The sequence below is a fragment of the Lutra lutra genome, chromosome 3 (assembly GCF_902655055.1).
Source record: "Lutra lutra chromosome 3, mLutLut1.2, whole genome shotgun sequence".
Classification (NCBI taxonomy): Eukaryota; Metazoa; Chordata; class Mammalia; order Carnivora; family Mustelidae; genus Lutra; species Lutra lutra.
Window position 1 is genome coordinate 200544468 of NC_062280.1, and position 23199 is coordinate 200567666.

At 58.1% G+C, this 23199-nt stretch overlaps 2 protein-coding genes across 7 annotated transcripts in view; one reads left to right on the plus strand and one right to left on the minus strand.

Annotated features, from left to right (window-relative positions):
• Nucleotides 1-330: 330 nt before the first annotated feature.
• PCID2 (PCI domain containing 2) lies at nucleotides 331-22210 on the minus strand. Of its 5 annotated transcripts, XM_047720479.1 has the most exons (14): nucleotides 22079-22210; nucleotides 15150-15239; nucleotides 13560-13633; nucleotides 11980-12045; nucleotides 11025-11066; nucleotides 10021-10075; nucleotides 7250-7353; nucleotides 4917-4992; nucleotides 4346-4487; nucleotides 3234-3334; nucleotides 2308-2381; nucleotides 2085-2210; nucleotides 985-1108; nucleotides 331-820 (listed from the first exon to the last, which is right to left on the minus strand). In XM_047720479.1, the coding sequence occupies exons 1-14, from the start codon at nucleotides 22112-22114 to the stop codon at nucleotides 731-733; spliced, it is 1200 nt and encodes a 399-aa protein (XP_047576435.1). In that variant the 5' UTR covers nucleotides 22115-22210; the 3' UTR covers nucleotides 331-730. The 5 variants fall into 5 exon arrangements, with proteins under 5 accessions (XP_047576435.1, XP_047576432.1, XP_047576434.1 ...); XM_047720476.1 differs by having other exon boundaries at nucleotides 4346-4992; XM_047720478.1 differs by lacking the exon at nucleotides 22079-22210 and adding an exon at nucleotides 21919-22044 and having other exon boundaries at nucleotides 4346-4992.
• The window catches only part of CUL4A (cullin 4A), a 45478-nt gene continuing 43993 nt past the window's right edge, over nucleotides 21715-23199 (plus strand). Inside the window, exon 1 of one of the 2 annotated variants that reach the window (XM_047720474.1) lies at nucleotides 21715-22770. In XM_047720474.1, coding sequence (XP_047576430.1) covers nucleotides 21824-22770 — 947 coding nt within the window. In that variant the 5' untranslated portion in view covers nucleotides 21715-21823. The remainder of the gene's footprint in view (nucleotides 22771-23199) is intronic. The other variant, XM_047720475.1, reaches the window with a different exon arrangement.

Consider the following 23199-nt stretch of genomic DNA (forward strand, 5'->3'; position numbering starts at 1 on the left):
AGTGGGGAGCCCAAGCCCGGGGTCACCTCCCCCCGAGCCCTGAGAACAGCATAGACGTGCGAGCACACGCAGATGCCGGCATGCCCGGGGGCGGCCTGTCGGGAAGCAGGAGCTTCCCGGACCGGAGCTCAGCCCACATGGGGCGGGAACCCATGGCCCGGAGCATCTTTGCTGCACCGGGGAGGAGCGGCTCCCAGCCCTGACGAGGCTGCGAGGCCAGACCACCCAGAGCGCTTTCCTCTTCAGTAAGTTCTGCACAAACAGGGGAAATGCACGTGCTCTGAAAAAACTGGAAACTGTCGAAGTAAATTCATTTTGAAAGAAACAGCCTCAAGTGAAACATTTTAATTCTGTAAAACATTCTAGTTTAACATATAAAAATGCTGTACGTTAAGACAAAATAAAGAATATGCCAACTATATAAACTCACGGTGACGTTTTATAGAGAAAGTTACATAAAGGCTGACAAAGACGCCTTTACAAATGGTGAGCCCGAGAGCCCCTCACCGACGCGTCCCCAGCTCCAGAGGGAACGGCTGCGCCCGCGTTTTCTCCAGAGGCAGGTCAGGCTGTCCGCAGGCCCTCATGGAAGTTTCAAGGCATCGTGTGCAGCCAGCGAGCCCCGGAGAGCACGGACGCAGACAACACCGTGGTGGCCCGGGACCGAGTCCACGTGCGCGGATACAGCCAGACGAGACCCAGCTCGCCTGTCCTCGGGCCGTGTGCCCCGTCAACACACTGTGGACAGCGGAGGGAACGGGTTCTGCTTGCTAACTACCAGCTTCTGGTGCTGGTGTGATATGTAGCCTTTGATGTGGCCCTGGGGAGAGAGGGCCAGGGTCAGGACAACGTGCCAGCGCGCCCCGCCTGGGCCCCGCATGTTGGCGGTCTGCCCCAAACGTGACAGACGAACGCCCGTGGCTTTCAGGCTCCTACAGGAGAGGCTCCAGCGGCAGCCCCGCTGGCTGGGGAGGGGCCTCTCACCATGTAGATCAGGTTGGCCAGGATGCACTGGACCTCGTCGATGTCCACGTCCTCGACCTGCATGAACTTCAAGGCGACCAGGAAGGCGTCCAGAGACAACTGGTGTGTTCTGAGCAGCAGGTACCTGGGAGGGGCAAGAACAGGGCCACCGGGTTACGGACGGGACACGAGCACTCCGAAGGCCGAGACGGTGTCCCGAGTCACAAGGGAGAACAGGACCGCAGCGTGAATGTAAGTGTCTACCCCCACCCCACATTCACCTCAGAGTCTAAGACCCTAACCCTACCCCACAGTCCGACGTCCCTGCGATCAGGACGCCCCTCGCCATGAGCCACACCCTGTGGATTAGAGGACGTGTGGCCCTCGCTATTCTGGACCTAATGCCCACAGCTGGGAAAGGGACGGACGCAGAATTCAACTTACTTTCTTTTTTTTTTTTTTTGTCAGAGAGAGTGAGCGCAGGCAGACAGAGAGGCAGCCAGAGGCAGAGGGAGAAGCAGGCTTCCTGCTGAGCAAGGAGCCCGATGTAGGACTCGATCCCAGGACGCTGGGATCATGACCTGAGCCAAAGGCAGCCGCTTAACCGAGCCACCCAGGTGTCCCTCTTTTTTTTTTTTTTTTAAAGATTTTATTTTTATTTATTTGACAGAGATCACAGGTAGGCAGAAAGACAGGCAGAGAGAGAGGGGGAAGCAGGCTCCCCACTGAGCAGAGAGCCCGATGCGGGGCTCGATCCCAGGACCCTGAGATCATGACCTGAGCCGAAGGCAGAGGCTTTAACCCACTGAGCCACCCAGGCGCCCCCAGAATTCAGCTTTCTGACAAACAGGAGCGGTGGACCGGCTGAGTCGATATGAATCAAGGGGACGGCCCCTGTCCCACTCGCGCGGACAGAACGCGGGACACCTGAGGCCAGCGCGCATGCCCGTGGGGTGGCGAGTGCACGGAGGTCTGACTGCATTTGCACAAGCTTGGGGCAGGGCTGGGGCCTCGTCCACATGGGCGCAGATGCCGTCCTGGGGCGGTCATCGAGCTTCCCGGCGCAGCGGCCGAGTGGCCCCGAGATCTCAGACACACTGAGAAGGAAACACCCGGCTTACACTTTCTTGAAAAGATTCCTGTAGGTGATGATTTTCAGCTTCTCGAGGATGAGGAAGATGCCGCAGCGGATGAAGAAGGTCTCGTGCTTCGTCAGCGCCTCGTTCAGGAGCAGGAGGTTGCCTTCGCTGCGTGGGGAGAGACGCGCACACGCTTAGGAACGCCGAGCCCAGGACGAGCCCTCGCACAACACGTGGGAGGCGTCTGGCGAAAAGGCCACGATACCTGACGGCTTTGGTCACTTCGGCAAACTGCATGAGACGGTACTTCCTCAACAGCTCGATGGTCGGCATGTGACCCTGAGACAGAGCGCCCGTTCCCCAGAGTAAGAGCCTTTCATTTGGAACAGAATTACCGGCGACAAACCCCCCATCGAGGAGTCACATCTTAAAAACCTGCAACCTGTTTCTTCGGAAGCAGCTAAGACGACATGGGTCAGGCAGCCAGAGCCCTGGGGGCACCCGGCCCCGAGGTCCTCACGCCCTCGCGGCTCGTCTCCAAGGGCAAGCGTTGGTGGGAGACGCGCCGGTGTAAGGGCCGGGAACTCGGAAACGCCATCCCGAAGAATCGTCTGAGCCCCTGCCCACGGGCCACTCCTGGGAAGCAGGGCTGGATGCGGGACGGGGGCAGCGCAGGCACGGCTTGCTACTTCCCCGTTACAAGCTGCCCTGCGCCGTGCGGGTTCGGGCCGCATGTGTGTACTGCTTAGTTAATTTTTTAAAAATTTTAAGTGGGAAGAAAGGAAGCTCTATCACTTCGAGGAAATTTTAGTCAATTAACTGGCTGGTTACTTGTCATTTCCATTATTAAATTACCTCTGGGGGACTAGGTAAGATAGTCTGACCTACACACAGGCTGGCATGACATTTTTCTTTCTCGTTTAATCCATTTCTACTAATTCAGAGTTTTAGGAGCAAAAGAACACGCACGGTCTTGTCTCACACACATCAGTCTTCTGAGGCAGATACTCTGAGGAGAAAGTGCCCATCACGGGGCTGAATGGTTTGGGCTGGGCCTCACCCCGAGCAGCTCACCGTCTGCTTCTGGGTGCGCTCGCAGCGGTGACCGCGCACCACCTGCGACATTTCTAAGCGCCGGTGCAGCTCTGCGGTGAGCACGGAGGGCTGGGAGAGCGGAGTGATGTCACTCACCAGCAGCATTTTGACCGGAAGCAAATATATCAGAATCATCCTTTTGTTCTTCTGACTCGCGCGGTGGCAGTGCTCGAAGGCGAAGGACAGGTACTCCTCCGCTGCAGACACAAGGCAGGCCGCGCTCAACGCCCGCCCGCACCGCGTCCCGCCCACGCGCCCCGACACTCGCGGTCTCAGGAACCATCCACTCCCACCGGGAGTGGTCGGTCCTTCTCGCTGGGCCGCTGTGCTAGATACTCAAAAATCCAACTCCAGGAATCTTCAGAGGAAAAACATTATCAACACCTTCAGAAACCTCAAAAGAATTTAAAAGCTTCTATTCTCAAACTCCCTATTTTAAGGGAAAAAAAAGGTCAAGAGAACCGCTGAGGACGGCCTTGTTCAGAAGCCGTGGGTCTCTCAGAACCTCCGTGGAGGAAAACGAGGTTGGTCAGCACGAGCCCACGGAGGAGAGACCCAGGCCCGCCCCGCAGCAGCGTGGTCACCCCCACTGTCGCAGCGCTCATGGCTGGAAGACGAGGAGAGGGAAGCCGTTCCAGGCCCGGGCCTCACGTGTGCACGGCTGCTTTACACGTGTGACGAGGCTTTTCAAAGTCTGGTTCGCGGACGACAGGGGAAACCGTACAGAACCACCGCCGCTTGCGTTTTCCTTGACAAGTCGGCACAGACACGCCCAGGGCCGTGGTTTCTGGAAAGCGCCGCTCGGACAGGCAGTGCCCGAGCCCCACACCGCACAGCGACCCTCAGCCCTGGCGGCCCCTGGGGTGTCTGACGCAGACGCTGGTGGCGCAGCCGTGGGCTCCCCGTCCTGGATGCCGGGCCCCCACGAAGGCACAGCACCGAGGACCATCACACCCGCTCCAGAGAAGAACAGTAGTGCCGAGTCACCTCCCACGAGCACATTGCCGCGGTAACCGCGACCCCGGCTGGGATGCCAGAGCCCCGCATGGGTTTTCTTGCACTTTGGACAAACAGGCCCGCGCACACACGGGACAGCGGGACAGCCTCACGGTCGCCCCTTTCCGTCCTGCTAAGAGCCCATGAGTGCTCTCAGACGCGGCTCAGGACCCAGGGTCTGAGAACATCGGCAGCAGCGGCCACCAACCCACCTTGCTTGAAGTCGCTGTCGAACATGGCCTTGCGCCCGACGTAGTACCTGAACGTCACCCTCTGCGCGGTGCTGTAGTCATCCTTGAGGTTCGAGCTGTCGATGGCGCGGATGAGCGGCCGGCACAGGTGCAGCTTGTTGATCTGCGACGGCCCCCGCGGCGACTCAGCGACACCGGACCGACCGCTTCCCAAGAGACGCGAGAGCATGCGCCGCGCCACGAGGACCTCTTGACCCGTCCGCCCCCGCCTGCCCGCGGCCACCTGCTCCGTACCAGTCGTACAGCGACACTCCCCACGGGGCGACACCCCCCACCGGGCGACACCCCCCACGGGACAGCCCAGGTCCCCCAGTGGGCACCAGGCTCTCCCCGGGAGGTGCAGCTCCCCTCGTGGGGCAGAGGCTCCCACGGGGCCATGCGCACACCCTCGTGACAGTCCCTGAACCCCGCAGGTGCTTAGCCCTTGGCTGGAGGCGGCCAGGTGAGGGTCTCGACCCGGCGAGGCCGTGGAGGCCGGTCCGGAGATGGCATCCGGGGAGACAGGAGGAAGGAAGGGGCCCCACAGTCCCACCTTGAAGTAGATCTTGAACAGCTGGTTCACCAGGAACAGCATCCCCCACTTCTTGGAGTCCTCGATGCCGGCCCGCCTGTGGGGAGCGGCTTTTTCCAGTTACGTGGGAAATGCGCGTTTTAGGTCACACACACACACACACACACCCACCTAGACAGAACCGACACCGTGAGCCAGAAGCCCACGGCTCGGGCCACGTCTGTGAAACCAAACCAGCCGAGAGCAGAGGCCCAACTGACGACACCCCGGAGCACGGGGGCAGCTGACAGCGGTCACTCTCGGGGGGACGTGTGCTTGCTGACGCAGGGACAAGATCACCTGCGTAAACTCACGACAACGCGGAGCGAGGCCGAGCACACGTGTCACCAACGGGAGACCAGAACCGTGCCGACGGCCTGCCCGGGAGGGGCATGGCGTGATGACCCTGTCCTCAGCCTCGGCAGGGGTCGCACACGAGCACACACTTGTCAAAACACAGTCAAGGTCCGCGTGAATCAGTGCCGGTAAGTTTTACCTCAAACTACAGAGGAGAAGCTGCGGCGCTGAGGGGAGCCTCTGGCGGACACATCACCCTCTGGGGTGCCGAGAAGACAGAAAACTGCTCAGCGCACAGAGGGAAAGACGCGTGAACGGACAGCAGGCAGCGCGCACAGTAAATGCCAACAGTGCACAGGGCAGGTGCGCACGTGTCCCTGTGAAATTCCGTCTGCACGTCAGACGCCCGAGGGGCCCCACGACGGGACGCTGGAAACATAGCGTATCCGCTCCCGGCCATGGCTCTTCTCGGGTGCAGCCCGCACACCCACACGCGGGGGCCAGGGCAGGCCGCCTGCACACTCAAAATCCCAGCGCACAGGAAACAAACACGCCGGTACGGAACCGCAGGCTGCTGGCTAGCCGGGGACACAGAAACCTGTCCTCAGACTGTCCCTAAGGTCCCTCCCACAGCAGAACACTCGGGTAAGCCTGCAATCAGTGCTTAGAACTGCAGTCCCATTCCGTGACGGAAGCTCCTAGAGGACTCTTGTCACTCACTAGCGCTGTGACCTCAAGTCCACACGGAGACAACAGAAAACACACAGAACACTGTAACACCGGAGACCGAACTCTGCTGGAGACACTCAGGACGCACGCCCCGAGGGGTCTCTCTGAGGTCCTGTCTGCTGCTCTGCAAAGCCGGGGTGCCCACCCCCACCCACCACAGCCCCGGGGTGCTGGGCAGGAAGGGCGGCCCACTGCGGTTCTCACTCGCAGCTCCTCGCTGGCTGAGGGGCCGAGCGTCTGCTGGCGGGTCTACCGGCCATCTACCTTCTCTGGGGAATGTCTGTCCAGGGCCGGGCCCCACGTAAGCTGGACGACGTGTCTCCATGCATTCTGGACACAGGTTACCGTCCACTACGCTGTTGGCAAGCGTTCTCCCCATTCTATGGTTGTTTTCCCCTCACTGGACGGCACCCTTTAAAACACAAGTTTCGGGCGCCCGGGTGGCTCAGTGGGTTAAAGCCTCTGCCTTCGGCTCAGGTCATGATCCCAGGGTTCTGGGATTGAGCCCCACATCAGGCTCTCTGCTCAGCAAGGAGCCTGCTTCCCTTCCTCTCTCTGCTGCCTCTCTGCCTACCTGTGATCTCTGTTTGTCAAATAAATAAATAAAATCTTAAAAAAAAAATAAAAAAAATAAAACACAAGTTTCTACTTTGGTAAGTCTGGTTTATCTATTCTTCCTTAGGTCACTGTTTTGGGCGTCACATCCCATGACAAACACGTACGGCTTGGGAGGAGGACACAGGGTCCCAGCATCCGTGGCAGGCCACTCAGTCTAACACTCCGAGACAGAATGCGAACAAAAAGGAGGGAAAAACGGACTTAAAATCACTCTTGAAGGATCTAACAAAACAGCGCAGAGATCGAGCCGCTCTAGCTCAGGGCGGGACGGGGACCCACGGTGGGAGACACAGTGAGGCGGCGGCGTGGCCAGAGGTGAGAGCGCACGCCACACCGGGGGCACGGGACGCCGGCAGGAACGGCCTGCGAGAGCGCGAGCCGGAGGAGCAGTCTGTCTGGAATTCTCCGTCTCGCACACAGCACGGAAGAGCCGGCCAGCACAGCGGGAGAACGGCGCGTCCACAGAGCACGTTCCCAGAGAGCGGGGCTCGGGCCAGACGGCGCCGGGCCCAGAGGCTCCAGAAACGCTGTGCCAGGCACACGTGGCACGCGGCCTCCTCTCCCTCACCTCGCGGACGCAGCCGCCGACCAGCTAAGTCCGAGGGAACGACCGGGGGTGCGCGCGGGAGGAGCCCGGACGTCAGGCCAGCGCGGCCCGGAGCCGTACTCACGTGTCGCTGGCGCAGACGCGGAAGCAGCTCATGAGCAGCTCGGCCGCCTTCTCCAGCATGTCCCCGACCTTGCTCTTCCCCTTCTTCACCAGCTGCTGGTCCGCCTGACGGACGACAGACACGGTTAACTTCCTCTCGACTCCTTGGTGGGAAGGCCGCGGCCGCCGCGAGGAGCGAAGCTGGCGACTGCCCCGGACTGAAGCCCCGGCTTCGGGGAGCCCCTCTGGCCGGTGCTACTGTGCTGAAAACCGCAGAGACCGGCCGTGGGTCTGACCCGCACACAAATTGACTCTTGTCAATCACAGCCGCCGGGAGGCCAGCCTGTCTCCAGGTCTGGGGCACGGGGCCCTGCGCCACTCCCGGAGCCCCTCCTGACGGCCTCATGTCCCGCCCCCACCTACAGCCGGTCCACACCCCGGACACACGCTTCCGACACACACCGCGGGCCTCCCCGGGCCTGGCTCTCCCCCAGGCCTGGCGACCCGCTGGCTCCTGCGCACACCCCCAACACAGGCGCTCCGAGCACGGTCCACGAGCCCCCGGGAGCCGTCGACACATGTGCAGGTGACCCGCGCGGTCACAACTACTTCCCGACCCCACCGACCGCCAGGATTTGTCTCTTCACTGCAGCGTCGCCCACACCGATGATGTGAGCACAGCGGCCCGTGACCGTGCAGGGCCTTTCCAGCAACACCAAAGAGCAGCGGCAACACTGTCCATGACGTCACCCCGTGCGGCCCTGCAGCCAATCCCCAAGTTCCCTTCAAACTGCCCTGATGACACAGGAAATGTGGAGTCTCGGTTCCTGGACAAAAACTACCTAACATTCCTTGTGAAGAAATGACGGCGTGTTCCCTGCAGGAGGGCGCGCCGGAGGCTGCTGGAGCGGCCAGCGAGCGCGGAACCGGCGACTGACGGAGGAGCTGGCGGGCCAGGCGAGGGCATCTGCAGAGCCGTTTGCTGGACAGTGAATGAAACACTCCCGCCCGTCCCAAGCACACAACTGACAGGGTTTGCGGCCAGCGACCTCTGTGTTCTCAAAAAGAAAACAACAGAATTTTGGATCACTTGAACCAATCACCGTGAACTGGGCAGCATCGCGTTACTCCAAAACCTTTCAGATAAGGTCACTGGAGACATGAACAAACGGAGATTTCTGGTTTGGTGTTTTTTTTGCACAATGAATCACGTCCACACGTGGAACGTCTCTGTAACTCGGTGAACCCAAACCTTCCAGATGATGAACGTCTGACGTCACCGGACCACAAAGGAGCACGCGGTCCATCCACGGACACGCCAGTGGATTCCACTGCGACAGCAGAGGACGCTCAGTGCGGCACTTCCAAGGCCACACCCAACTACCCTCTGCAACTACGCTCGGAGCTTCGGACAGCACCCGAGTGTCCTCTCCTTCCCAGCGACACCTGCGTGAGGCCGGGCTGTCTCCTCGCGTTCAAGCAGAGCCACACGCCCAGCACCGCGCCTGTGGAAGGACACGGGCTCGAGCAGCTTCTGTAAGATCAAAATGTAAAATCCCGCCGTCTTCTCAGCACACTTTGTTCACTTGGAAAACGTAATTATTTTTTACTTCAAATGTCGTTGACGTCACGACATGAGAAGTTCACTATTTCGGACGAGTATTTCCTTAAATCCCAGTTAAAAGCGTTTAATGAGGTAGATACACAGACGCATGATCGCAGTTCTGTGGAGCCTCGATAATCTGCGTTTAGGTTGTGTTTTTTGGTTCCAGACGTTTCCATCACAGTTCCGAGGTCTGCCGTTCTCTGCGAGGTCACCTGTGTTTTCGTCTGTTTCAAGCGTGTTCATGACTCCGAGTCTTGTTTCTGTGGCCGGGGTGCGGGCCGGTCAGGGAAGGCCGCCATCTGCTGTCTGGGGGTCATCTCTCCTCGTGGGCTGAGACGCTCTGTGACAGTTGGGCTTGAGGTCACGTGGACCCTGTGTGTCTCGCGTCAGCGGCAGACACCGAGCCAGTAGGGAGCTGCTGCCAGCGGGGCTGGTCTGGCTCCCCGAGGGCCTTGCTGCAGGGCTGGGGACCGGCAGCTGGGGGCCGCGGCAGGGGCTGCTCCACAGGTCTGTCCTCTTGGGCTGCCCAACCCTCCTGCTCTCCCTGGGGCCTCTTCGTCTCTGCCCGTCCATCTTCCTGGATCTTCCGGGATCCTCCTGGACCCCCTGCAGGACAGGAGGCAGGAAGGAGATGCAGGAGACCCACCCCTTGCTGCTCAGCAAGCCGTGCTGGCCTCAGAATTCCAGCAGGACGGGAAGGAGAACGGTACCCTCTCCACCTTGTTCAGAACGGGAAATTGTAGTTTTTAAAACCAAAAAGCCGTGTTAGTTCAGTACTGCTGCTCCAAAACTTACTTATGCTGACCCCCAAGGGCAAACCCACCCCGTCAGACCCTGTCTTGACCTCCTCACAGCAGCGAGACGCCCGGCTGCCGCTGGCACCTGCGGCGGGGAGTCTTCCAGACAGGGCCGGTCGCATCTCAGCAGTGGAGGAGAGTGCAGAGCTGCTGGAACGACTGCCTTGCCCCCGGGGACACACACAGGAAAACTCCCTCTACGCCCACAGCGTGAAAACCCACCAACCCGGACAGAAGCATTAGTCTGGTCCAGCGACCTCCTGCCCTTGCACACTACACTGGTACGTTCTAACCCACATCCTAACCCGCAAAACTGAAGAATGACAGGAAATTGAGCAACAGACAGAAGTGGAGTTTGAGTTTTAAAACAGTGACAAGAACAGAACTTACGTTGTTGGCAAACACCCGGAGGTCAAGGGCGACAGCATACATGACAGGCAGGGCCCTGCGGGGCAGAAAAGCGCGTGGGAAGAGGCCATTAGGTCCAAGGGCCCGTTCCCGACACCCGTGGCTCCTGTCCACCCACAGGGGCCACCACGCCTCTGGGAATCTGGCCGTGGCTGCTACCTTCCTCACCTCCTGTCAGGGCAGGCTGTGGTCCCGGGGCGTCTGGACCAACACAGACACTGGGGCGCTCCTCACCCGCTGCCCCGGACCCCCGCCCAGAGGCCGAGATCCTGGTGCATGTGGGGTCCCCAGCCCCAGCCGGCACCGCCTCACATGGAGCACCTTCCCTGTCCCTTCAACCACTCTCCAAGCAGCTCCATTAAAGCAAGAGGCAGTTCCGTTCAGGCCTTCTAATGCGACCCAGAAAACCTAACGGACGGAACGGCACGAAAGCATTTTTTTTAAATTTAGCTGGAACTGGTTTTACGTGAGAGAAGTCTTCACTTAAAGCAGGTATTTGATTTTGTTTCTCAGTAAAAGGTATTCGCGAGCCTCGTTACTTTCGTGGACACGCGCCTTCAGGATTTATCTCCAGTGAGCGGTCGTCACATTAGCACTTTGTCAAGGACGTGACATAACCCATTCCCACGCGCTCCCTCTGGCCGCCGAGCTGCAGCTCACCCACCCTGTTACCCGAGTTAAAGCCAGAAGTCAGTTCCGAACTGACAACTGACACAGCTGTTGGGGTACGGAAGGTCTGGAACAAGACAAGGCCCCACAGTTATGGGACACACCGCAAGCGGCCGGACGCAGCTAACATTTCCGCTGACCCTGACCACGCCCCCACCCACGCTGGCATTAGCCTACGTCGACGCGGGACGTTAAATATCCACACGGAAAACACAACATGTTTATTTGAGGTTTTAAAAAGCTTCTGCTAAAAGAAAAAACCCAAAAAACCCAACCCTGCCATTCGCCAGTTTCCAGTTACATCCCTCCATACTCACCAGTTTTCTTCTTTGTGGGCTTGAAACGCGCGCAGGAACGACGTACTACGTTAAGGAAGTCACCGCGTACGAAATCTAAGGCAACGCTACCATGACAGTACGAGACATGAAGGATTCTACATTTTAAGTTTAAACGATTATGTATCACAGAACCAAGTTCCGGAAGAAAAGACGTACAGATTACAAATACCCGAATGGCATTAGCGTTGACACAGTAAGTATATTTACTTTCACACGCTCTCCGAAGTAAGAGATTATTGTTAACACTGTCTTAACGGACAACTTCAAACCTTTTATTTGGTTTTCTCGAACCCAGATAATCACATATCTAATAGGCTTTAGGTTCTGTAATATAAAGTTTTATTTCCTTGATTATGGAATTCTTAAATTCAAAGGAAACTAAGCTAGTTAGTAACCAACTCTCTCCTTTGTATATTTAAAGAAGAAAGTTAAAAAACAAGCAAACTAAAAATCCAGAGGTCAACATTTCACTGACTGAGGCCTTAACTAGAAGATACGACTTAAATGATTGAAACCAGACACTGGCTGGCTGAAGGTCTTCTGTGACCACACCTCAGGGATGGTGTGTGGCGTCCACTCCTGTCCTCCAGGCCTGGAGTTTGCAGTTCTCATATTTTGCCAACGGGACTAACTAGTCCCTGTGGTTATACCTAATACTTCAAAGGAAACATGACTATTTACAGGAAGGCAAGTAAAACCCTTAACTGTCACCGGCGTTCTTCTTTGTCACTGTACTGATAACTAGATGATAATCTTAAGGCCCAGGATACACTTAAGCACCTGAATGAAATAAACAGCGAAATGAGTTTTTCTCCCAAAGTTATTTTCAATTCCTTTCTAGTTAAAGGTATGAATGAAAGTGGCCCAATGTCTCCAGAACTTAAACCCCAAATATAACTGACATATATAAATATAACCGAAACGACAAAGATATTGGACGATGACAGTCTGGCATTTATACGCCTCGATGAAATCGTGGTTCCCCACCGCATAGGTGCATCTGCAAAGGCAACATCACGGGGTGAGGACACAGACAGCAGGACCTGCAAGTGAGCCCCACGTGCCCACCCCTCCCCCCGCCCGGGACGCACGAGGGTGCTGCTCATCCCGCCCCAGGCCACAGGAACCAGGAGGAGGACATGCAGCAGACCGGTGACATTTGAACTGAAATGGGCTGGGGTGGGGGAAACCCATGTGACGTCTGGGACGCAGCAGGTTCTCAGCGCCAGGCCCTGGTCATGGCAGAGCACGGCCCTCCGGCTTCCGTTTGGCACATCTAGAGCCTCAACACACACGGCACAGAGCCAGCAAAGAGCGGGCGGCCTCAATCTACCAGGAGCCCAGCGGCACCCCAACTTCTCTGGAAAAGAAAGCCCTGGGGGTGCACGGGCAGGAGGGCGGCCCAATGCCTCATGCTCCGGGACAGCCAGCTTTGTCCAGCCCACCCGCCAACAGCAGACACAGGATGTCACTGGAAAGCTAGTCTTTCGTGTGCTCTGCCCAGTGCTCGCCCCGTCCGCGTCAAGGCGAAGAGGGGAAAACACAGGCATCATGGAAAACACCACCCGCCCCAACCCGGAACACAGGACCGCTATGTCGCCAACCTGAGGAGCTCGATAGAATTGCGCAAGACCACTATGTAAGTTTTTAAACCATACGTGATCTTTGAAATGAAAGAAAGTTTATTAAAAATTTCAAGTGTTTCAGGGATGTCTGGGTGGCTCAGTCAGTTGATCCCAGGGTCCTGGGATGGAGTCCCCTGTGTTGGGCTCCCTGCACAGCGGGGAGTCTGCTTCTCCCTCCACCAAATAAATAAAATTTTTAAAAAATGTCAAGTACTTTAAGCTTCAGAAAATTTTCATAGGCCTTACCAAAGTGAAGTTAAAAAATACACTTTTCTTAAAGTAAGATGAAATGAGAGAGGTAGACAAACCGTAAGAGATTCTTAACTCCAGGAAACAAACTGAGGGTTGTTGGAGGGGAGGGGGCTGCGGGATGGGGTAACTGGGGGACGGGCAGTAAGGGGGGCACGTGATGCAGTGAGCACTGGGTGTTATGTAAGACTGATGAGTCACTGACCCCTTCCTCTGAAACTAACGCTAGGCTATAACGAAACTGTATTTAAATAAAAACATAGTACCAACCTCCCCCCAAAAACAAATGCACTTTTCTTTTCAAAGCAAACCATCCATTGTTTCAAGTCTAAGATGGTATGTGTGTGTGTTTTTAGTTTTTATTTATTTTAGAAAGAAAGAGTGTATTCGTGTGAGTGGGGAGAGGCAGAAAGGGGAGTGAGGGGAGGATCTCAAGCAGATGCCGCATGTCACACTGAGCCTGCCATGGGGCTCAATTCCATGACCCTGAGACCCTGACCTGAGCCAAAACCAAGAGTCAGAGACTCAACTGACTGAGCCTCCCAGGGGCCCCGAAGCCCAAGACGAGGTCAAATGAAATCCCTCAATGACTCAGCAATTTCCAGATTTGCTTTATTTTTCTTCCTCCCCGGGGGGTTACCTTAAATGAGCAGCAAACATTTCGTCATAAGGGGGTTCCAAAACCTGCTGACACTTCTCTTCTGGAGAGGCCATCTAGATGGTAAGAAGAAAAATGACAAAATAAAATTAAAAGGCAGCCAAAGAATGCACGGTGCAGAGAGACCGAAACGCGGCTGTCTCAAAAAAGCAAAGGGGCCGTGGGCACGGCCCTTACAGTGAAGGGAGCAGCGGGCACACTGGCCCTTGTGCTCTCACACGTGTGTCGCCCACAGCCCGTGACGTGGCGGCAGGCACTCCACAAACACACCAGCCGTGCGCACCGCAGTCCAAGAGATACTCAGGGCACTTCTGTGGAGACTGCCGTGTCTAGCAGACGGCCAGGGAAGACGTGTGGTGAAGTGGCTCCTGTGTGCCGTCAGCTGTGGAAGGCGGCGTGAGAGAGCCCTCCTCACCTCCTGGGGACAGAGCCGCCTGCTCTGCGCTCTAGGCCAGGCTAGCCGACATTCATTTCCAAGGTCCTCTTCCCTCTCGATGGCCAGATTTTGGGTCAGACGAGAGCCATGGGGGTCACGCAGCACAGAGAACTGAAGGGGTCCACGAGGCCGATGCAGTAGCACACACCATGCCCGCGTGCGTGAAATCGGGAAGGGAGAGGCAGCAGCGAAAAGCCCCCCATTCCACCATCCCTGGCGGTGCAGCCAAGGCAGACAACGGCCAGCAGTGAGTGGAAAGAGGCCTCGAAGGGCAACGGGGATGGGCCTCGGATCACAAAGGGTGATCCGAGATCTGCCCATGGTGCTGCGCCGGGAGGCACAGGCCACCAGCCGAGGAGTGTCTGGCCAGTGAGCCCCTCAGAGCAATGGTTCTCAACACTGGCACATAGGACGGCCACCCAGGAACCCCCAATGTTAAGAGCTGCTTCTACCCCACAAACTGGCTGCTCTGGTCAGCAGTGCAGCCTGTACACTGAGCCAATACACAGAGCTCCTACGTCTTTCAGAAGAAAAAGTGCCCCTCAGGACCACATTCCAGTATTCCAGTGGGAACTAATGAGGAAAGGGGACTTCCCGAAACGCCAAGAACGCTTTCTACTAAAGACAGGGCTGCATGGCATTTATCTGCTAAATCAAGGATGCTTCCAGTTTAGAGCAAGGTTTGGCAAACGCTTTCTGCAAAAGGCCGGATGGTATACACTGCTGGCTCTACAGGCTGTAGATGTCTGCCCACCCAGCCGGCTAGGCGTCCGTGGCATGGACAGCACAGGAACGAGCAGACATGAACCCGCCCCACGGATGATTTACCTCCAACAGGACACCTCTGTGGGCTTTGGGGACAGACAGGCCTGGGCACAGCCTGGTCCCGTGTGCTGGATGACCTTGGACGACCTGGCTATACACCGCATGTCTCTGAGGCTCAGAGGGTCACGTGGGAGCTGACCGCAGAGCACGGGCCCCGCACCTCAGCCTGCGTGTGATCAGTAAATGGACAGGAATTCCAAACACCAACAATGAACTTAAAATTTTCAACAGAGCAGCAGTACTCGCTTCCTCCTGACTCGAACTCTGAGCTTTGCTTCGGAAGCACCCGTGCACGAGGCCTATTTGCCCACCTGAAGCCGTGGATTGGCAACGTGAGGGTGCTTGAAGGACACCAGCTCTGCACAGGACGCCCCATCCCTGCTGTCGATGGCTTCATAGACCTGGAACATTTGAAAAGAGGTAAGCGGAGTGGAAAACAAAGCACCTTGCCCCCGCAGAACACCACATCAGACGCCTTGAAAATCCATCTTCCCAGGGTGACTGGGGGGCCCAGTCGGCTAAGCCTCTGCCTTCAGCTCAGGTCATGATCCCGGGGTCCTGGAATTGAACCCCACATTGGGCTCCCTGCTCGGTGGGAAGCCTGCTTCCCCCTCTCCTGCTTCCCCTGCTTGTGCTCTTTCTCTCACTGTCTCTCTCTGTCAAATAAAGAAATAAAGTCCTAAAAGAAAAGAAAGAAAAGGAAAAAGGAAAAGAAAATCCGTCTTCCCGATTCTGGAGGAGTCAGAGCACTGACATGGAGCGAGCTGGGCTGTTGGCAGCTGCAAACGGCAACGCTCCAAAATGACATCTTTCAGAGGCCAAGAGACAGGTGACAGCGTCAGAAACAGCGGAAGGCATGTCATTTTAGTTTCACTCAGTCGTAGGGACGCTTGAAAATTCATCTATAAAGCTTATGGGGGAAAAAAGAGCTTAAAAACCACTTTCTACTCATCAGCTGCAACACGGACGGCAACAGCTAAACAAACGGCGTCACGGTCGCACCCCAGGTCACCTGGCTGCCGCGAGCAGGAGACTGCCCCACTGGTGAAGATGTGCCAGTGTCCTCAAGGTGCTTATTGTTAAGCAAAAATACACACACACACACACACACACACACACACAAAACCCCAAACAAAACAAACAGACAAACCCAAAGTCCCAACTCGATCTGCAGGGACAGAGCAACTGCAGAGAGCATGAGAGCATGGGTAGGGACACCGGCCCTGGGCCCGTGCGGTGCGGCTGGGGGCCAGGGGCTCTTCCACATCTCTGTCCCAGCAGCCTGTGCTGCAGCACACCTCTGGAGTTACGAAACCTAATGAGGTGTGAAGATTTTATTCACCAAACGAGAACACAGAAATCCGAACGGGCAGAGGAATTGTGATCCAGCGGCAGTAGGATCAGTTCCGTCTAAGGCCCACGGGAGGCTCTGGGCCAGGATGACACGGAGAAGGGGCAGACGGCACACCTGGGCCAGGCGCTCCCCTCACCTCCCAGCCGCAAGGAGCAGTAAGTCACGACCAACAACAGAGAGCAACTGGAGTTCCCCCGACACTGCGCGCGACGAGCGGCTGGGTCGACCCATGCCTGCTCTCCCCCCAGCCCAATAACCCTACACCAGGCATCTGCAGCCACAGAAACAGATCCAGCTCCCGGGTGCTCGGACCATTCACAGAGTCAGACAGGAAGGTTTCTACCTGCTCGTCACCTCGTGCCTCCTGGCTCTAAGCTGGTAGATGGAGGCTGCAGGGAGGGGGAAGTCATCTACCCTTGGAACTTGTCTTTTTTTTTTTAAGTAATCTCTACACCCACCATAAGGCTTGAACTCACAATGCCAAGATCAAGAGTCGTACACTCCACCAACTGAGCCTGGTGGGTGCTCCCCAGAACGTGTAACTGCTTAAGAATACAGACAAAGTGTGCTTCTCCTTCTCCCTCTGCCCCCACCAGCTCATGCTCATGTGTCCTTAAACATTTTTAAAAAATGTTTAAAAAAATACAGTTACTAGCTCCATCTGCTGACAAGGCCTTGAAGTAATGACCCCCCTCCCCAGCCCCCAGCAGGGGCAATGAGCACACCCAGCACCAGATTCATTTCCTAAACGCCATTCCCACAAGGAGCAGCGAGAGTTCCCTGGAGAAAGGACTGGTCCGGTGCTGGGACAGGACAAGTCTATGAGCACGGCACAGATACTACTGTGCCGGAAAGCAAAGCAGAGCTCAGAAAAGGATGCAGATGTGTCAAAAGGCCCCAGAAACCAAAAACCCAGAAACTCTGAAGGAGCTCTCAGTGGCCAAATCTGGGATAAATTGAGCTTCAAAAAAAAGTAAGAGTAACCTTGTATTAGTTCTGGATTATAACTTGGCATTAACAACAATTAACAACAATCTATGATTCTTTTAAAAAGAAGCACAGGTGGGGCGCTGGGTGGCTCAGCGGGTTAAAGCCTCTGCCTTCGGCTGGTCATGGTCTCGGGGTCCTGGGATGGAGCCTCGCATCGGACTCTCTGCTCAGCAGGGAGCCTGCTTCCCCCTCTCTCTCTGCCTGCCTCTCTGCCTACTTGTGATCTCTGTCAAATAAATAAATAAAATCTTAAAAAAAAAAAAAAAAGCAGCACAGGGAAAAGCGTTTTTAACAGATGAAGTAGCAGCTAACACACCGAGTGAGAGCCACTGCCTGGCGAACACGCGCACAGTAACCCAGCTGGGAAGACAGGGGACAAAAGCCGAAAGCACTTCAGCAAGGGTGTGGGGCCGGATGTTCACGGGCTCGCAGTCGCGAAGCCATACGACGGAAGGAGGGTCCTAGCCACTGGAGCGGCAGGGAGGAGCATCAGGGCGAGCCTCCTGACGCTGCAGGACGCCTACACTGGCCCGGTTCGCCCAAACTGACTCCTGGGACTCAAAGGTGGACGGTGGCACAGCCACGGGTCCACTGCCTGGGACATTTTAGAAACGTCAATTGTCACAGTCTAAATCCGCTCCTGGAAACTGGCTGGAGGACTCTTCCAGATGCGAGACTGACTAGCAAGGCCACCTGGCCTGGAGTGTGAGCCGACGGGACCCGCAGGTGACAGTGTGAGCCGACGGGACCCACAGGTGACGGTGTGAGCCGATGGCACCCGCAGGTGACAGAGAGCTCGGGACAGCACCGCGGCGGAGGCGGAGTCTGAGCGCACCAGCCGAGGACACTGATGCTACGGCTCTCGGCTATGCTGAAGGCCCCGCAGCCGGACAGCACAACAGCCTCAGTCCCACAAGAAGGGCCTGGGGGGCAGCAACCTCCTTTCACACAGCTCAGGGAGAGAACGCGCACCCGGAGGGAAGGACACAGAAACGCGGTGCGCCAGGTGAGAGTGTCCACGTCTTCGATGTTCTCCTTCCAACTTTTCTGTAGGTTTGGAAATTTTCACAATAAAAAGCTGGAGGAAAATTAAAATTTTAAATGTAGATAGTTTTTAAAAAGTAACGTGCCATCTGAAGTAAGAGTTTGTAGAATGCACGGAAGAATGAGGTGAAGGGCACCCAACAGCCCAGCACCCGGGGAGACCGGAGCAGAGCAGCTCCGGCTGTGGGGAAGCCCGGCTGCCCCCGACGGGCAGGTCTGGCCTGGACTTTCCACGGCAGAGCGCTATAGATGCATCTCCTCCTCCTCACGATTTTCTCAATAGCGCTCCCTTTTCTCTAGCTAACTCAGTTGTAAGAACAGAGTACAGAACACAACACAAAGAGCAAGTGACTGTTGATGTCATTAGTCAACAGTGCGCTCCGGGTTAAGTTTTTGGTGAGCCGAAAGTTACGTGCGTTTTCAACGGCACAGGGTGTCAGCGTCCCCAACCCCCACATTGTTCAAGGGCCAACAGTACATGCAAGCTAATCTCTTCCTAAATATAATTTCTAAAAGCAGAATACTTGGGGAAATGTTAATTCAACCCGTCCTCTCCAAACAGAGACAAAACTGGAGGCGTGCTGAAGCGCCGAGCACAGACATCCCAGCCTCTGCCAGCCATTAGGAAAGGCCGCCCTCCTTGGGCCTCTCAAACTGGTTCTGGCCCCACAAGACCCTGACTGCTAGCCCCTTCACTTGGGCCACTGTTCAGGCTGTTTATAACTTTGAGAAATGAAGTAGTGTCCTCCCCCCAATCCCTAACCCCAAGTAAGAAGCACACTTGCTCACCACCTACTACTAAATATGTTGATTCCCCAAATGCCGGGTTTCTCTCTTGAATGCAGCTACAGGCACCCTTCTGGGCCCACTGGATCCAAGGGAACCAGCAGGCTGACGCCACAAGGCCAGCTGCACTGAGCTGAGCTACAGACCCTTGGTCTCTGACCCAGGAATGCGTTTGTTCTGCCTGCATCCAAGAAACAAGAGAACTCAGAAACTTAGGAGGAGAGTAAAACCAAACCCCTTCGCTGATGGCTACTGGGACACGATCACAGAGAAAGGAAATGAAGGACCAACAACGTGTCCACAGGGAGCTGCTGGCTGAGGGGCTGTGAAATGTGGAAGAAGGAATGTGTCCAAACCAAGAGGCCCCTGAGACAGCACTGTACACTCTGGAAGGTCCTGATGAGGACAGGACACGGTGGCTGAAATTTAGGCTAACAGAGGCAATGAGCTCTATGTTAAGGGCATGTCTAAGGCCAGAACTCCTGGTCTGAATGTGCTACTAACTCGCCCAGAGACTGTGGAAAGCCACTGAACCTTCTCTGTAAAATGGGACTTGCGACGACCCACCTCCTAGAAGTGGTAAAGACGAGCTACGGTGCGTGGCAGCGGCTGGTTCTCGTGAGAGTTCAACAAGCACTAGTGGTTACTCCTTCCATCACCCAACTACTTCGTCAAACAAGACTCCTCTGAGAACACAGGAGACGAGGCAGCCGAAGTCTAGCTGAGGACAAGCAGAAGCTGACACCCCACAACCCTGCCCCATGGGATATATGTGACACTCCTCAGGCACTCCTGGCCGCCCCGAAGGAAAAGCAAACAGTTAACTGATAGAGACCACAGTCCTGTTTCCGGCACAAGAGATCTCACAGATCCCACGGAGGCCATGCAGAGTTACAAATCAGTCCTTTCCTAAAGTTTGCAATCCAGATTGTTTCCAGTGGGTTAAAAGGCAGTCCAACGTAGAGTCCCTGGGAACTGAAGAAGCCTACTGGGGCCACGCTCCCAGACAAGTAAAGAAGGTCCATTACCAATTGCCCCCGACTCCACGTGACCCACCCAGGGTATGTCAGAGGTTCTATGTGTCAAAAGCTACTGGGCATCCCTCAAGCAAGACATCACTACTGATCACAATCCTGCCTTCCCATGAAGACATTCCTGCCATGAAAGGCCCATAGCAGGGATGCCGGCCTCCCTCCCCTCCACGTTACATCCTAGGCTGCCGATGGGTGCCTGGTGAAATACCCATGCCTCCATTAGGGCCCTGCCACTTTTAACCCACCGAGCCACCCAGGCGCCCGGCCCTGCCACTTTTAACCCGTGGGAAATACTAGTCAAGTTTTATAAGAGGAAACTACCCAGTTTTATAAGTTGTTAGTAGAGAACATTGATAGAACACAGTGAAGATGGAAATCCATCATGGTCTAAGCAACACATGGTCTCCCAACACATGTGGCCTTTACAGCCAACTTCCCTGGGAAACCGCCTGGCTGGGTTTTAATCCCATGGGGTACTGTTGTCAGCCGGCTCCCAGTGGGGTCCCACGGCCAGAACGGGCTAGACCAGAGTGTAGGGGGAATCTCATTAGATCAATGAGGAGGAAACCTCACACGGGAGTCTGAAGATTGGCAGCCAAGATGGCGACTTAGGTGGCTGTCCCGGGCCCAAGACAGACGACTCTGTAAAGGGAGAGCACCAGGTCTCTGGGTCTTATTACCATCTCAGCCAGGGTCCTAACTTCCAGCCAGAGGCAGACTTTCTCCTCCCCGCAGAGCGGACACGGGCTAGAGGACTGCAGCCTGCGCAACGGACATGACTGTGTCCCACTAAGACCGTCGTCCTTGAAGGGCCCCTGGAACGAAAGTAGAGAAGAGAGAAAGTGCGCGCCAAGTTCCCACTGAGGCTCAGAGTCCAGACGAGACTAGGAAGCCCCATGTTCGGCGCCAAAGGATGGAGTTTTGGAACATAGATGAGGTCCAGAATATAGATGAGGTCCAGTAGGGTGAGGTCCAAAGCCGACGACCAAAAAAGATTTCTTGAGAAGTCTCTGGTGCAAAATGGTGTTTTTATTAAAGCAGAAGGAGCCGCTGCCCGAGCTGGGAAGGGTAAGAACACGGAGGTTTGACTTCCGTGCGGTACAGATCACGGACTCCCGAGGCCTCACCGCGGCCTCGCCGGCGCCACGCTAAGGTCGTCCTCCCCTGCAGTAAGAGCCGGGACGACCCGAGGAGCGTCACACTCTGCCTCCTTCAAGGGTCCGCGAGTGGGCTGCGGGCCGGAAGGACACGGAATCGCACCCACGTTCCTCGCGGGCGTCGGGTCCTCGGCAGACAGACGCGCCGCGCTCTCGCGGACCGCCACGGAGTGTCCCGCAGGGCTAGGCCCGAGGCGCGCGCGCACGGGCGGGGCTGTGGGCTGCCCGCCCTCGCCGGTCCTCAGCCGGCCCGGCGCCCCGTCCCCCGTCCCCGTCCCGTCAGACCGTCCCCAGCTGCCGCCCGCAGACCCTCACCTGCGCGCAACTCCCCGGGCTCCCCCGGGCTCCCTAAGTCCCCCGCCGAGTGCGCTCCGCCGCCGCCGCAACCCGGGACGCGCTCTGCCCAGGACGCTCGCCGCACCCCCGACCCGCAGCGCAGCGCGTCCTTCGACCGTTCGGAAGCGCGGCCCCGGGTCCGGGCACCCGCGCAGCCGCGGGGAAGGCCGCGGGGCCGGAGCCTCAGACCCTGCGTCGGGAGCGCGGCCGCGGGCCCCGAACTGGCGGAGGCGCCGCTCGCGGAGGCTGCGGGCGACCAGAAGCGAACCCCGACGGCGGCCGGGATGGCGCCCGCAGCTTCCCCCGCCGCTCGCTCCCCAGCACCGTCCCGGGTCGGCGGCCACCGGCCCCGGCGGCCCCTCCGACCGCCCGCACGCACCCCGCTCTCTGGGAACGCCGTCGGCCGCCTGCCCCACCGTCGCCGCTGCCCCTGCGGACAAGGATTCGGGCACGGCGGGCGAACCGACTCGGCCCGGCCCACACGTTCCCGCCAGCGCCGCCGGGCGCCCGCTCCAGACCCCGCGGGCGGCGCGCGCTACCTGCTGCAGGTACTGGTTGATGGTGATGTGCGCCATGGCCGCTCTCTCCGCCGGAAGTGGGCGGGGCCGCGCGCCCGGCCTCGGCAGCCGCACTTCCGGCCCGAAGTCCGTCCCTTCCCGCGTGTCCCCCGCCCCGCCTTCTCCGCACGCGGGTTCCGGAGGAAAAGAGTCCGCCGGAGCGTGCGCCCGGGGCCGGCATGGCGGCGCGCCCAGGCTGAGGAAGGCTGGGCCCTGCGCTGCGATTCGCCGCCGTCCCTCCGCGGGGACGCCTCGTTCGCGCCTCTCGGGAGCTCGGCTCGCCCCTCGCCCCGACCCCTGACCGGGCCTGCGCCCCGCCGCCGCCGCCCACCCCCTCGACCGTTGCCAGGGCCCCACGGAGCGCCGCGGCCCGGGGCGGCGTCGGGGTCAGACCGGGGCCGGGGTCGCGCCGGGCCGCGGGGCGGCGGTTGGGCGGCCGGGGCGGCGCTGACGGAGGCCCGCCCGCCCGCGCGGCCGGGGAGGCGGGACGGGGCGGGGCGCGCGCTGCTTCTCGGCCGCCGCCATGGCCGACGAGACCCCCAGGAAGGGCGCCCTGTCGGCGCTCGTCGGACACACCAACGGCCTCACGAAGCCCGCGTCCCTCGCCGCGGCCGCCGTGTCCTCCAAGCCCGGCGGCGGCGGCTCCAAGAAACTAGTCATCAAGAATTTCCGAGGTGGGTGCGGGGCGGGCGGCCGGGCGCGGTGGGCGCCGGAAGTGCCGGGCCCGGGGCGGCGGGGGCCCCGGGGAGGGAGTTGGGGGCCCCGGGGAGGGGGCGGGGGTCCGGGGGACGGGGTCGGGGGCTCCGGCCGCCGGAAGTACCGGCCGGGTGAGCGGGACTCGCGGGAGTGGGTGGGGGTCCCGGGGAGGGGGTAGGGGTCCGCGGCCGCCGGAAGTGCAGGTCCTGGGGCGGCGGGGGTCCCGGGGAGGGGCCGGGGACGGGAGGGGGGGTCCCCCGCCGCCGGAAGTGTCCGTCGTGGGGCGGCGCGGTCGCCCTGCCCCGCGGCCGGTGCGGGAGCCGCTGCCCCTGCGCCGCGGTGACCGGAGCCGCCGACGGTCGCGGGGACAGCTCCGCCCGCGTGCGCGCGCCGCGTCCCGCAAAGCG

Bases quoted from the DNA above. Each gene is read 5' to 3' on its own strand.
- PCID2 (XM_047720476.1), bottom strand. From the start codon at position 22,114: ATGGCGCACATCACCATCAACCAGTACCTGCAGCAG. The intron at 11,067-11,979 runs ATATCTTTGTCG...TTAACGTAGTAC, and splicing joins TGCCAGACTGTCATCGTCCA to GTCGTTCCTGCGCGCGTTTC. The intron at 2,211-2,307 runs GTATCGTGGCCT...CTCCCCACGCAG, and splicing joins GAAGTGACCAAAGCCGTCAG to CGAAGGCAACCTCCTGCTCC.